Source organism: Pseudorca crassidens, chromosome 6 (genome assembly GCF_039906515.1).
Source record: "Pseudorca crassidens isolate mPseCra1 chromosome 6, mPseCra1.hap1, whole genome shotgun sequence".
Classification (NCBI taxonomy): domain Eukaryota; kingdom Metazoa; phylum Chordata; class Mammalia; order Artiodactyla; family Delphinidae; genus Pseudorca; species Pseudorca crassidens.
This window is the reverse complement of record NC_090301.1, coordinates 26,468,097-26,482,801: the sequence shown is the minus strand read 5'-3', so window position 1 is coordinate 26,482,801 and position 14,705 is coordinate 26,468,097. Positions and strand designations below refer to the sequence as shown.

The 14,705-nt window shown below is 38.8% G+C and overlaps 1 protein-coding gene across 2 annotated transcripts in view; it reads right to left on the bottom strand.

Annotated features, from left to right (window-relative positions):
• LANCL1 (LanC like glutathione S-transferase 1) overlaps positions 1 to 14,705 on the bottom strand; it is a 44,115-nt gene that overhangs the window by 14,751 nt on the left and 14,659 nt on the right. For both annotated transcript variants that reach the window (XM_067740712.1, XM_067740713.1), the window contains exon 4: positions 4,251 to 4,458. In XM_067740712.1, coding sequence (XP_067596813.1) covers positions 4,251 to 4,458 — 208 coding nt within the window. The remainder of the gene's footprint in view (positions 1 to 4,250; positions 4,459 to 14,705) is intronic.

Below are 14,705 nucleotides of genomic sequence, written 5' to 3'. Positions count from 1 at the left end.
TTTGGGATTAAAATATACACCCTACTACATATAAAATAGATAATCAACAAGGACCTACTAGGTAGCACAGGGAACTGTACTCAATATCTTATAATAACCTATAATAGAAAAGATTCTAAAAAAGAATATATATATATTATATATATATAACTGAATCACTTTATTGTACACCTGAAACACAATATTGTAAATCAACCGTATTTCAATAAACGTTAAAAACAAAGTCAGAAAGAGAAAGACAAAGGAAAAAAACTGTTGGTACGTTCCCTAAAAAAATGAAAAATAAAACTTATTAGTTGGATCTGACAATTACTAAAAGCAGGACTTTAAATCCATGTTTTACATGCTATATTCTTAAGATAAAATGAAGAAATGACAGCATTTATCAATCAAATGGTTATTTTATATGTTTTCAGAAACTCTCAAACCCGTATCATTGCAGCTCCATTTATTTGTTTTGCTATGTTGATATTAATAGCAACTGATCTTTAGAAGAGGCAAGTCACTGAAGGAAGAAAAAAGACATATAAAAACAGGATAATTCTGTTCCACTCCTAGCAATATTTCCCCAGGGTGTTACTGGGAGAGTTTTTGCCTTTTGTCATCAAAAGTTTGTAACTTTTTAAAAAGAAGTCCTTTTCCTACTCATCACACTACAAAAGAAACAGGGTATAACATTTTCTGACCAGAAAGCCAAAGTGCTTCATCACTCTAAGTGCTGGCCCCAAAGCACGCTATATGCTATAGTCACTTAACTGGGCACAAAACAGGCAATGCTCTTTATTTGTGTAGTGACACCAGCTATCTCTATATAGAAGGAAGGGAGAAAACAGACAGTATAAATCAAGCAGTAGGAAGAACTAGTGCTATTTATTATCTTCCCCAACACTTGCTTCAGACAACTGCAGGACAATTTGAACATGATCGCACACACATGCACACACACTCCTTTTGGGGAGTCACAGACCCCTCCAAGAAAAGTGTAATAAATGTTCTCTCCATGTTGAATGCAGTTTGGGGGTTTTCTATATACCTCTGGAAGCCCTAAGATTCTCAAAATTCCAAAGCGAAGAACCCCTACCTTAGGGAAACTGATTTCTTTGGATTTCAGTTTGTCTAAGGATTAGACTTTCATTAATCCCAAAGGTCCTTTTGGTTTCTAAAACTCAAGATTATGATTCTGAAAGACCACTATATTAAGCAAATACAGGAATGGTAAGATGAAATACTATGCTGGCAGTAGAGCACAACACAGACACCACACGGAGAATATGAGTGTCTGTGATATAAAAGGGCTGTGTGATGTGATGAAAAAGGTGAGGTAGAAAGTAAAACAAGTAAGTAGGTTTATTAAATAATTGATGACATCAAGTAATGTTGGATTTCCTGAAGTTGAACTGAAAAGACTTAGAAATTTTTCCCTTAAAAGGGAGGAGATGTGGAAGTAATTTACAAATAATTCTTTTTTTCCTTCTGGTCTGCCATGAACTCTCGAAATCTAAAAAATTAAATCTGCATCCACAAACAGGCTATTTCCTATCATATATCCACATTTTATATTTTTAACCTTAGCAAGTCTATAAATAAAATACTGTTGAAATGTAATAAAAAAAGATATAAATAAGAAAAACACCTTCAATACCAAGGTATCAAAAAAAAAAAAGAAATTTTAGTTTACTCTCTTAAGAGTGTTTTATAATAAACCAGTATTAATATATGGTATTATTCCCCAAAAAGTGTTAGAACCACAGGCCTGAAGATGTCCTGAGGAAAAAGGGCTGCCTACATGACAAGCGTGGCAAATTCTGTTCCCTAGAGTCCCCTGGGTTTCCCCCAAGTATAAAAGCTACTGAACACTCTGAGCAGTCAGTAAAGGCACATACGTAACTTTGTTTAATTAGCGTTTCCCCACTGTGTCTGAATACACAACTCTTGTTTTCATTTAATACCTATTAACATTCTTCACATACCAAACTATTACTATTTGGCTGTACATATTTTGAGAGAGGCTGGCATTATAATAATAGACTATAAAGGCCACTACAATTTATTTTTATGAAAGTTAAGAGTGATTCACTGAATGAGACTAGCTTGTGAACCTCTAAAGCAGAGGGATCCTCAACAAATAAAATCAGAAATGATAATGCTATTCTAACAGTGATTTATAAGAATGAACAGTGGGAATCAAAAACCATGGTCAACTCAGAGATGATCACTAATTAAAATGTTGCCAGACCCACTTAAAAAATGGGCTAAACTTTAACAGACACTTCACCAAAGAAGATATACAAATGGCAAAAAAGTATATGAAAAGATGCCCCGAGACATATGTCATCAGAGAAATGCAAATTAAGCTAACAATGAGATACGAGTACACATCTATTAAAATGGCCAAAATCTGGAACACTGACAACACCAAATGCTGCCAAAGATGTGGAGCAACAGGAACTCTCATTCACTGCTGCTGGGAATGCAAAATAGCACAGCCACTTTTGAAGACAGTTTGTAAGTTTCTCCTAAAACTAAACATAGTCTTACCATACAATCCAGCAATCATGCTCCTTGGTATTTACCAGAAACAGCTGGATTATGTCCACACAAAAACCTGCAAATGGATGTTTTTAACAGCTTTGTTTATAATTGCCGAAACTTGGAAGAAACTAAGGTGTCCTTCAGTAGGTGAATGAACACATAAACTGTGGTACATCCAGACAATGGAATATTGTTCAGCTCTAAAAAAAAAAAAGAGCTATCAAGCCATGAAAAGACATGGAGAAATCTAAATGCATATTACTAAGTGAAAGAAGCCAATCTGAAAAGGCTACATACTATACGATTCCAACACTGTGACATTCTGCAAAAGGCAAAACTGTGGAGACAGTAAAAAGACCAATAGTTGCTAGGGGTTAGGAAGAAGAGAGAAGGGATTAATAGGCAGAGCGCAGAAGATTTTTAGGGCAGTGAAACTACTCTGTATGATACTATAATGCTGGATACATGTCATTACACATTTATCCAAACCCATGAAATGTACAATGCCAAGAGTGAACTACAGACTTTGGGTGATTATGAGGTGTCAATGCAGGTTTATCAATTGCAGCAAGTGTACTCTGGTGGAGGATGTTGATAACAGGGGAGGCTATGCACGTGTGGGTCAGGGGGTGTATGGGAAATCTCTGTACCTTCCTCTCAATTTTGCTGTGAATTGAAAACTGCTCTAAAAAGTCAAGTCTATTAAAACAAAGTCAACAAAACAAGTCAACAAAACAAAGAAATCTCTGCTGTAATTGCAACTATCTACATGTTAGCATACTTATGGGGAGCCTAACACGGCATGAAGAGTTGCATGGCAGCCAGATTTCTTAGTAGAATTCTGAAAGAGTGTTCAATAAACTCTACTACAGCAAAAACTGTAGTTTATTTGTACAAAAGTTTCATAATTCTTCATGATTCACAAAATTCTAGTGGGCTGCCCTGATTTACATTAAAAATGAAAATCTGGATTTGCATGTCATTTGCCTGTAAGCAAAGCAGTTTTGACTCTGTGTTCCCTTCGGAGGCCTCTCTCAGCCCACTGCAGCACGTGCACCATGTTTCTTCAAATTATTGATCCTGGATAGCACCTTGGATTAGTAATCACATGATTAGGCTTTTGATCTCATTTATGCTAAGGAACTGATGTTTGATCTGGAACATTTCAGTGTCATTATATCTTCTTTTTTAAATTTTTTTAATTAATTTATTTTTTGGCTGTGTTGGGTATTCCTTGCTGCATGTGGGTTTTCTCTAGTTGTGGCGAGTGGGGACTACTCTTGGTTGCAGTGTGCGGGCTTCTCATTGCGGTGGCTTCTTCTGTTGCGGAGCACGGGCTCTAGGGCGTGCGGGCTTCAGTAGTTGTGGCTTGTGGGCTCTAGAGCGCAGGCTCAGTAGTTGTGGCACATGGGCTTAGTTGCTCCTCAGCATGTGGGATCTTCCCGGACCAGGGCTCAAACCCGTGTCCCCGGCCTTGGCAGGTGAATTCTTAACCACTGCGCCACCAGGGAAGCCCAGTGTCATTATACCTTGCAATAAAACAAGGATTATAATGGTTGTTCCTTAACTACAACTCAGGAATAATGTGATTGATCAAATGACAGCAGTAAGATTTACTGCTCAGAGAAAAGTAAATTCAATGAAGTGTTCTTTTGCTAACACACACAGAATTAAGGCATAATGTTTAGATAACAATTCTCAGAAAGAAACATGATTACCGGGTGATGCAGTCTTCTGCCCGCTTCTCATTGTTCATCTTGTGATGCACCACAGCAGCCACTGCCAGGGGACCCCCATCCCCACAAAGGAAGGTGATGGAATGCTTGGTCAAACAGTTCAGACTTTGCTTTACATAGTCATGTGCCTTCTGTAGGTAGGTAGGGTCCCCAAACACATCATAGAGGTGTAAGTAAAGCACAGCAATACCTGAAAAGCAAAAAGAAAATCATGTACAGATGAGGAAAGAGCAGTTGACTATATTATTTTGGTGTACTGTCTACTCAGCAGTGTTGATTTTTGATAAGCTATAACAAATACGTAAATTATCTGGAAGTTCAGATGACCTCAGTCTAGACTCAGCTTTATTACTAAGCAGCTCTAAGAACAGTAGGCAGACACTTCCTTGTTCTCAGTTTCCTCATCATTACAACTCTAAATTAAAATAGGAACCCTAAGAACTCTAAACCCAAGTTTAATATTAATCCTTGTTGCACTCTTGGCTATTGTGCTGATGTATTCTTTTTGATGGTTAAAATGATAGGTAATCAACCTTTGGTAAATAATCACCTATTTATTTTACAAATAATAATTTATGTAATTAATAATAAACAAGAAATGTTTGTTCTTATGAGCTAAAGAAATTCAAAGACTAGGGAATGAAAAACTAGATTTTTCTTTATATAGAAGATCATTTTTTGCATGAGAAGACAGGTTGAGTAACCAAATCCTCTATCCCAGTATTGTTCCAGGCAGGGGATTATAAGAAAACTATTAAGTTATTTGAGATCTAAGAAAATATATTCAGTTTCCCAGTTTTTTTCACTGTCAAGGACCCAGCCACTTGAGGAACTATAACCAGAAAAGCTGCCAATGCCTTTTGCTTTGGGCTTTACTTGATTTGCTTATCCTACTCTTGAAGCCTGCTATATGTAATTGAGGCCTTGTCTGCATGTCCTCATTCCAAATGCCTGCCACAGTAGATAGAGCCTTTCCTCTGAAGCTGACTAGTCTCAGGGCAGACTCAAGGATGTGGGGTAGGGAGCCTGCCTTCCTGCAGCATTTCCAGAAACTCATTTCTCCCCTTAAAGTACATTTTCCATCTCATTTACCAGTTTTAGAAGACACTGAACCTCTGTCTAAATCTAAATTCACAGAGCCAATCTCTTTATGGATTTCAATGCAGTAAAAATGCAGTTTGCAAAATTACTTTTCACTGTACTGAGGACAATTTTAAATTTAGATAGTTTTCTTATCTTGCATGGGTAATTTCCAAAGCTTTGTGCTACAGACAATTCAATTTCACATGTATATTAAGGCCAAATTTTCATTTTCTGCCAAAGTTAATAACCTTGTCTATTCTTTCAGAGTGACTTGGTGTTAGTAATTCTACAAGCTGCTGATCAGATGTACCAATACTTAAGCTTTGTAGACATAAGTGTACAAAACCTGTACGTGGGTAAGAAAAAAATTCTGCTTTTCACAAATGATCAATGTCAAGAGCTTCTTCTAGAATTAGGTCCTTAATAGGCTTCATCTCCACCCATACCAGGCATCTGCAGGCAGTCCGTTCAAATTGTTAGCCTTTCATTTTGCCCTCCTGTTCCCATCACTGCCTGTACTCCCCTAATTAAGTTATGTAGGCACCGAGGCCAGATAATGACATGACTGAGATCTGAGAAAATAAAAAGTGATTAAATACAAGCCCAATGAAGGTTTTCCTTTTCAGACCTTTGTCTCTTATTATCAACAATTCCTCTTGGCCTAAACATTTAACAAACAAAACCCATTAAGGTGTGCAATTTTAAGGTTTGATGCATTTCTCATGAAAAGCAGGTAATCATTTCCCAAGTCTCACAATATTTCATTTAGATGAAATTTTTTTTTTCTTTTTGATCAGCAGAGAATTAGCTTTCCATCACCTCAGGTTCTATTTCTCTCTGTCTCTTCATTCTGGGCCTCTGTGTCTGCATATTTTGATGAAGCAGTCTTCTGTAGGTTGTAGTTTACAGTGCCTACCTTCTTCCCTGCTACAAGACACTAAAGGATGAAAAGGGTTTCAAGTGAGGAGTGCTGCTGCCAATCAGAAAAATCCTCCTGGACAACCTATTACAAATCAGCCTAGGTCAGGAAAATAAGACAAAACGCCTAAGTCAAAGACATTTAATGCCTCATCAATATTTTATACCCCAGGTGGCCTAATTTAGTAATAGAAAAAATGGGGGAATCGCCTGTGACCAAATATCTTGAACTTGATTCTTATGATCTTCTAACCTTTGACAATATTCACGCATATAACAACACCTTTGCATAAATACTGAAGGCTGAGCGATAATTGGCAAGGTGGGAAATAAAAACACAACTTCAAGGGCTCTGCAGGGTAAACTCATCCAGTCCTTATGTGTACTCACAACCGTGGCCTCAGTCCATGCTTTTAAAAACTCTTTTCAAAATGTAATTTTTCTCAAAATAAATTTGTTCTTCATGGAAGAAGTCAAAACAGTACTATAAGGCTTAATATGCATTTGCAGTCTCCTGCCCCAGTCTATTCCTGTCTCCCAGAAGCAACCACTTTCAATCATTTTATCTATTTCCTCTAATATCTGCCTCCATATTTCTAATAATATGCTATGTACTTTCTCTTGATTTTTCTTTATCAGTTATTTTTGATTCACATCTCACTCTGGAAGATAAGGATTTAGCGCTTATAATAGACACTGCTAAGTGGTCCCCCCAAATCTATCTTCCTCTTCTCTAAACAATACTGCCCTGGCTTTTAGCTAGGCACATGGCGGCCCAGAACAGTCTCCTTTGCAGATGGGTATGGCCATGTGCATGGGTAGGTTCTGACCAATAAGACACAGTGGGAATAATGGGGGTAAATTCAGAAAATGTTCTTGAAGGGAGGGGACCTGCCATTTCTTCCTTCCTGGCTGGAATGCAGATGTGATGGTGTAGCTGGGGCAGCCATTTTAGACCATGACGTGGAAGCTCTGTGATGAGGATGGTAAAGCATCAAGATCAAAGAAGCTTAGAACCCGAAGGACTGTGAAGCTGCCACACACCGATTGCCTTACGCAAGACAGAAATTCTGTTGTGTTAAAGCCACTGTTATTTTAGGTGCATTCCCCTTATGCTAGTAAGCCTACTCCTAAAGAATACAGCTCTCTTCAAAGCTGGGGAGGTAGGCTGAAGGGAGACCACATAGGGTCTTGTAAACCAGCTCAGGATTATGGGTTTTATTTGAAAAGCACCATTCAAGAGCATAACTAAATTTGTGTTTTTAAAAGTTCACCGTAATTGAACTGTAGGGTTTGGAAAAGAGTATATGGCACAGTGGATGCAGGAGGAGCAATTTCAGGAGGATAGTTCAGGAGCACAAGCGAGAGACAAGAGTAGCTGCAGGAGATGATGTGAGACTGAACTGGAAAGATACTTGTCTTGGAAGGTAAAAGTCAACAGAACCTGGTGGGGAACGACTGAGAGGGAAATATCAAGATGACTCCCAGATGCCTAACTTCAACAGCTAGATGGGCAATGGTGCCGTCCTCTGAGATGGCAAACACCTCTAGGGGAGGGCCAGGTTTGGGAGGGAAGATTACAGTTGTATCCATTCATAAACTCATCTCCAAATACGATTCCAGTCCCTAAAGGACATTTAATATAATGAGAAAGAATGTTTCTTACTGGCTTCTAGGATAACAACCATCAAAACTGGTCACGAGGCTCAATACAGGATGATGAACGGAGTTTAAACTTTTTAATGTTTTTTTCTTTAATCACAGAATATGTTACTTAATCAAGAATATTCTTGGGCTTAAATCTGAGCAGCAGATAAAATGTCCTTCTATACTGTTTGCTAAGCAAAAGGTAGACTAATCAAGATTTGCTTCCTTCTTCTACCCCTTTCACCTCTTCTTCTAGACCAGAAAAGATTGAAATGAGATTTAAAATTGATTGAATTTAATTGTAAAAATATGCTCCAAATTGTTTTAGACTTCAGAATTATTTTGTTAAAAAAATGGAAGACCACCCTACCTTTTATGAATCTGGATGAAGTTTGACATTTTCATTGATATAAAATTTAAGTTAAATATTCTTCTATTTTTCAGCTGGTCCACTCCATGATAATGACTGTCACAAAGCCATGAAAACTCATGCTTTTGGTCTTAATTTTACTATCTTGTTAGATTTGCTCATATAAATGACTTAAACATTCTGATATATTTAAAAAATAATCCACCTGAAGAGATATGCTGAGAAATCAATAAAGCAAAATCGAATCCATTATTTTCCCATTAATTCTCAAGTCATTAAAGGTGACTTTACAATAAATATTTGGATAATATCCTAATTCTGTTAAGTAATGAGTACCTTCCTTCAGGAACAAGAGATTATTCCTACTCTGGATGATGTCTTACTTTATTTCCCAGAGGGTATAGGAAAGTTGTTAGAGGGATATCATCTCTATTTTACATGCAAAACCAGACAAATTTAAGTAATATCAGTAAAGTACCATTTAGAATTAAGCATGTGAAGTCAGTAATTATTTTAGAAATGGTATGTTAATTCCGTAGTTATTCACAGCCTTGGAAGCTGACTTGGTGGAGAAGGAACAGACAGGTGGGCAGAGTATCCGCTCTATCCCAGGGGAAAAAAAACACCATCAGGAAGTAGTTACGGGTGGGGTGTGGACTGAAAGCGGAGCTTCATTTGTGGGAAGCCCGAAATGGAGCAAATGCAGAGAGTACTCCCAGCACGTGGAATTATCTGAGCAAATCCTCGTGGACAAGAAGACTAGAGGATGACCTGGTTAGGCTGGACTCCTTGGGGGTTCAAATTATTAAAAACTAGACATAGAAATTTAGATCTGATGTTAATTGACTGTCAGTTTATGTAGAGGAGGAGTATTCAAAAACAGCAACTTTCAAAGATAAATTTGGCTACATGTGTTAGTCCAGGTCCTCTAGGATGGGACTGAATATATAGGACTTTATTAGGGACATATATAACATGAAGAGTACTGCAGGGCACCATACCAGCAATTGCATGCTTTGGCTTGGAAGTGACCTCTTCTGGTCCAGGGGTTCCACCCGAGCCCCTGGACCAGAAGAAGTGGCCTCATCTAACTACAATGAAGTTGAGAGGTCTTGTCCTCCCGGGACCCCAGAAGGAGAGGGACAACCCGATATGGACGAGCACTAGAAGTGTCTAACACGGGGCCTGGCAGGGAGGTGGCAGAAGGAGGGAGCCAGACCTTGGACAGGTCAGGTTTGAGATGTTCATTAGACATCCAAGTGAAGATGTCAAGTAGGCAGCTGGATATATGAGTCTGAGTTCGGGGAAGAGAGGCTGGACAAATGTCCTCCAAAAAATGAGAAAAGAACCTACTTATCTCCTGTGATCTCAGAGGCCGGTAGAAACCCAGATATCTATTACTTTGACCTTATAACTCCTGGAGCCTGTTTGGTTGCTCAGAACTGCAGTGTCCAATGTGACAGACTCTAACCATAAGTATCTATAGAAACTTAAGTTGGTAAAGGTAAACAGATTTAAAATTCAGTTTCTCAGTCATACTAGCCACATTTCAAATGCTTGATAGCCACATGTGGCTAGTGGCTGCTGTATGGACAGCAAAGAAACTATCCATCACAGCAGAATGGCCTAAGGACAGCCCTGTTTTGAACACCAGGGACAGATGTCATTCTTTATAAGAAGTTCAGGATGTCTGGCACTGCCTCACAGCTCATCCCACGAATCTCTTGGTTTTGAAATGTTGAAAACTAATTTACTTGAAAGACAAAAACAAATAAAACTCCGCTGTAACAGGAATATGTCCTGGCTTTCAGCATGGAAGCTCTGAACCACATTTTTTCTATTCTGTTTCCTTCTGTAGCTACAACTCTGGGAAGGGAGGGTAAATTGTTTAGGGACACTTCTAAATCTGCGGCTTCCTTACTCAGCTGCTTATCCCCAGTAGTACTATAAATATAGCCAGCTGTTGAGAAGTAATTAATACGAAGCCTTTGGATTTCTGAGGGATCATTAGTCCTATTCATCTTGACCAATCAAGACCTCGATGCATCTCAAACGTCTATGGAGATGATACAAATCTCCGCAGATGTAAGAAGCTCTCAAAGCACTTCTCTGTAATTCTGCATTTTAGAGATTATTCCTTAACATTATTCACTTATTTTACCACCAGCCTACACTGATGTAAAAACCGTTGGTACTTCAGATCTGCAAGTTATTTCCTTGTAGGTTAGGTGCTTTTGAAGACTCTCTCCATGTACTCTGGTGGGAAAAATCATGTTCAGATTACGGGTACTGCTGGAGCCACTAGAGATGTTCAGCTAATGCCCAAGAATGGGTCTTAATAGTTTTGAGTGATACGGAGACAAGAACTTCCTAAAGGCGGGGGCATGGGTTGTTCCAACCTAAGTTTCAAATAAACTGTTCCCTAGTTGAAACTTTAAAGGCTCATTAATTAATTTTTTTTCCTTTCAGATTAATGGAAATATAAAAAATGAAAGTTTTCTCTGATTAACCCCATACAGCACGATCACCTGCTTTTTAAGCAGGTTGGTACTTTCTAATGTGCTGTTCTGTAACTGTCTAAATTTTGTTTGTGTTTTGAGTGTGTGTGTTGAGTGTGTGTTTCCATTTCTTTAACTAAATGACAGGGTCTTCAGGGCAGGATTCCCATTCCTAGTCACTGTAGTTACTCTCCACAAAGCCTGGATGTAAACACTACACCGACTAGTGCATCCAGTCAGTCTTCAGATTAAAGCCAGGCACAGTGCTGGCTTTCCAAATACTCCAGTACTTTTAATACAGGTAACGTGGGGAGGAAACTAGTTGTGACTCCACACCCTTAATTTAATAATATTGGCCCAAAGAAGCGGAAATGTAAATTAAGAAAGGCAATGAGCACTCTGAAGATGTGTCTTCTTTTCTCTGTTATCTATTTCCAGAGCTAAATAGGAAAAGAGATGAAAATTTAAAAAAAGGAGATATATACTTTCCTCCTTTCTTCCCTCAGTGCCCTACAGTGTACTGCTTTGTAACTGTCAAATTAGGAAGAGCTTCTAGTCTTTTATTCAGACTACCATAATAGGTGATAACTCCTTCGGCATAGTAGTCATTAAGAAGCACGGGTTCAGGAATCACTGCCTGGGATTGAAGCCTAGCTCTGCCACTTCCCAGCTGTGAGATCTTACCCCACTTACTAAACCTTTCTGTGCCTGAGCATCTTTATCTATAAAATGAAAATAGCAGTAGCTACTCCACAGTTACTGTAAATCATTCTGATCAGTACAATAGTCCCTAGCACATAGTAACTACTCAATAAATGTCCAAACCCCATTAGACTGTGAATCTCCATGAGTGTTGAATGAGTCACTTTGTCTCATCACTGATGCCTGATCTAAAGGGACAGAAAGTACAGAGGGAACCATATTCTTCCTCTTCCCATTTCCTGCCTCTCTCCTCCCTCACTGGCTCCTCAGACTGGGGAGAATTAGCACAGTGTTCCCTATATATGTACCATGTTGAGCTTTCTGGGAGTCTTCCCACATCACGCGCTCTCTCTTCTCAATCATGTTTCTCATGTCATAATCCATTCTTTGGCTGTCCAGACGTTCTTTGAGTCTAGGGAGGTAAATTCAAATCGGGTGCAAGAAGAAGGAAGCCCACTTTATGTCCAGGTCTAAACAGTATGCTCTTTATTCAGCTTTACCAGGTGTAAAGTGACTATTACGAGCCCTGTCTCATTTCTGAGTTCATGCTCGATTGCATCAGAGGTTGAAGGGAAAGAGATGTGACTGACTCTTTTACATCCTAAAAGACATGAAATGAGTTGGATTCCCACCCTTTCCCCATTCCACCTAGTTATGTCTGTTATTGTTTTTAGTTTGCTTAGATGGTAGCTAGAGTAGTAACAGGAGGCTACTCTCCATTCATTCATTCATTTGTTCATTCAACAAATATTTATTAAGCACCAACTATGGACCTGGCATTGTATTAACTGCTGAAGTTAATGGAATGAAAATGACAAGACAGGCCTCAGCCTCCTGGTGCTGTCCGTAAAAATCAAATGCTTAGATGTCTTCTTTCTTTACCTCTTCCTACTTCTTCTGATCTGTCTACAAACATTCTCATCCTGCTCTGTGCTTCACCCAAGCACACTGGTGATATCGAAACCCTCCAGCTGTTTCAAGCTTGTGTCTCAGCCATTTAAGATTACTGACAGCACAGTGATATCAGCACCATAGAAAGTGCAGGCACGAAGAAAGCAGGCGACATTCTTGGTGCACTCATCTGTCTAGCAGTCACTGTGAAGAGCTCTAATAGACCCGGTGTAGGTCCACGCCACTGATGCCTTCTGTTGGTCCTAACAGTTTAGTGCTTCTCATAAAGGTGAAGGACACTTGGTCAGGGCTCAAATTAGACAATGAAATGCTGGCTCTGATGAAGAGCTACTGATAAGAATTATCAAATTGCAAAGAAAAGACACCTGGCCAGTGCAATTCCTTTCAAACAAGTCTGGTATCTGCAGAAACTAAGACCCACATGCTAAAGCTGTAGCTCAGAGTATACCTTTGGCAGATCAGAGGAACAGCATCTTGAAACACTTTAATAACTTGCATTTAGAGCGTGAGTTAATATTACTCTAGGGATTATGCTGCATATCCTCTTATTTAAAATGTTATCTAATACTTGAAAAGAGGAAATGTATGCCAATCTTAGCCTCATTAACTTTGTGAGTTGGTTATAGAAGATTGGGTCATGTCTTCTGGAACTAAAGCCCCTAGAGTCCTGTGTATATTTTCTAAGTGTGAGCTGATCATCATTTCTCTTGGGAATTATCATAGTTAAGAGTGGGAAAAAGTGCAATTAAATGAGGGCTAGCACTTTCCCTCATTCTCTCTTAAAGATACTAGTGAGATCAGCCATCCCTTGGGTTTACTTAACTTTCCTACTTTGTTATCTGTGAGGGAAGCGATCTTTCCTACTAAATGCTTACTTCAAACACGAGAATACTTCATCTGCTCGTTTAATCCTTTATAACAGCAATTCCTCAACAGTGTTTCATGTTTTCCATTTTATAAAGCACTTTAAAATCTTCTCCACCCTAGAACAGATATACTTCAAACAAAACCCAGGTGGCAGGGGGCGTCATGCTCTCTGGTGAGTCCCCGGAGATCCCTGGACACCACCTACCATCACTTAATAGCTGGCCTTTAGATTTGATCTTAAGGGGCTTCCATGCCTGCTATTTTTCTACACTGTCTGCTATATGCACAGGCATAAAGAACCAAATGGCTTCCCTTAGCCCCCAAACTGGGATCACGCAGCAAAGAATTCTTGAAAATCTACCAGGATAGGATTAAGGCTAAAAAAGAACAACTCAATGCTTACTGCTGGTGTATGTCATACATCAATATCATGATGCGCTGCACTTCAGTGTATTAAGTTTTATAAAGGAGGACTTCGGTGAAAAGAACTGAGGCTGTTTATTTCAAATATCGCTTATAAACAGTTGCAAGAGCTACTGATTGCTTTCAGACTAGGGGTAATATTTTACTCAAGAGGATCCTCAACATGCCTTTTCAAATACAAGCAATTATGAGGAAAAGCTTCTGTTTTGGCCGAGTTAATTTTCTATCCTGAAACCACACTGAATATATTAAATCAGGATTAGGAAGGGGAAAAACACATTCTATGGAACAATGCTGGAGATTACACTTTTCTAGCTGCCAATGCCCATAAATCTTTCTAGGGTTTCCTCTGTGTCCAGTTCCAAACAACTTTTTCCTGTAGACATTTTAATAGTAATTACTGTTGCCTGTCTAACAAGCTATGTTTCCCTCTAGCTTTCCAAATCCCTGTCATGTTTGAGCAGGGCTTATTCTAATTTTTTTTCCTAAAACACTTAAAATTGACTAGTCATTAGCCATTTCTAAAAAGTTTGTATATCATGAGCATCATCATGTAGGTATCACTCAAATTATTCCATCTTACAGCTTCTGTGTAGATCTTCTTCACTTACAAAATGCATGGAGTAAACCAGAATGTAGGAGTGGAAAGTAACACACATACACACACACACTCACACTCTCATGGGGTAAAGAGCAGGGTTCTAAAGCCAGGCTTGCTGCCTTGAATCTTATCTTTGGCACTTACTAGCTGTGTAACCTTGAGCAAGGTACTCAGCTTCACTTTGCTTCAGACATCTCATCTGTGAAATGAGGATGTGAACAGTATCCACACCACAGAGTTGTTCTGAGATTTAGATGTGTTATTTAATGCAAAGCACTTACATCAGTGCCTGGCATTAACATTAATTACTGGCATACATGCACACACCCCCTGGCTTCCGTCATTCAAATGTCAATCCTATTAACATTTTATTAACAAGAATCATGTTTTAATCTTTACTCCTGTCTTTCCACAGT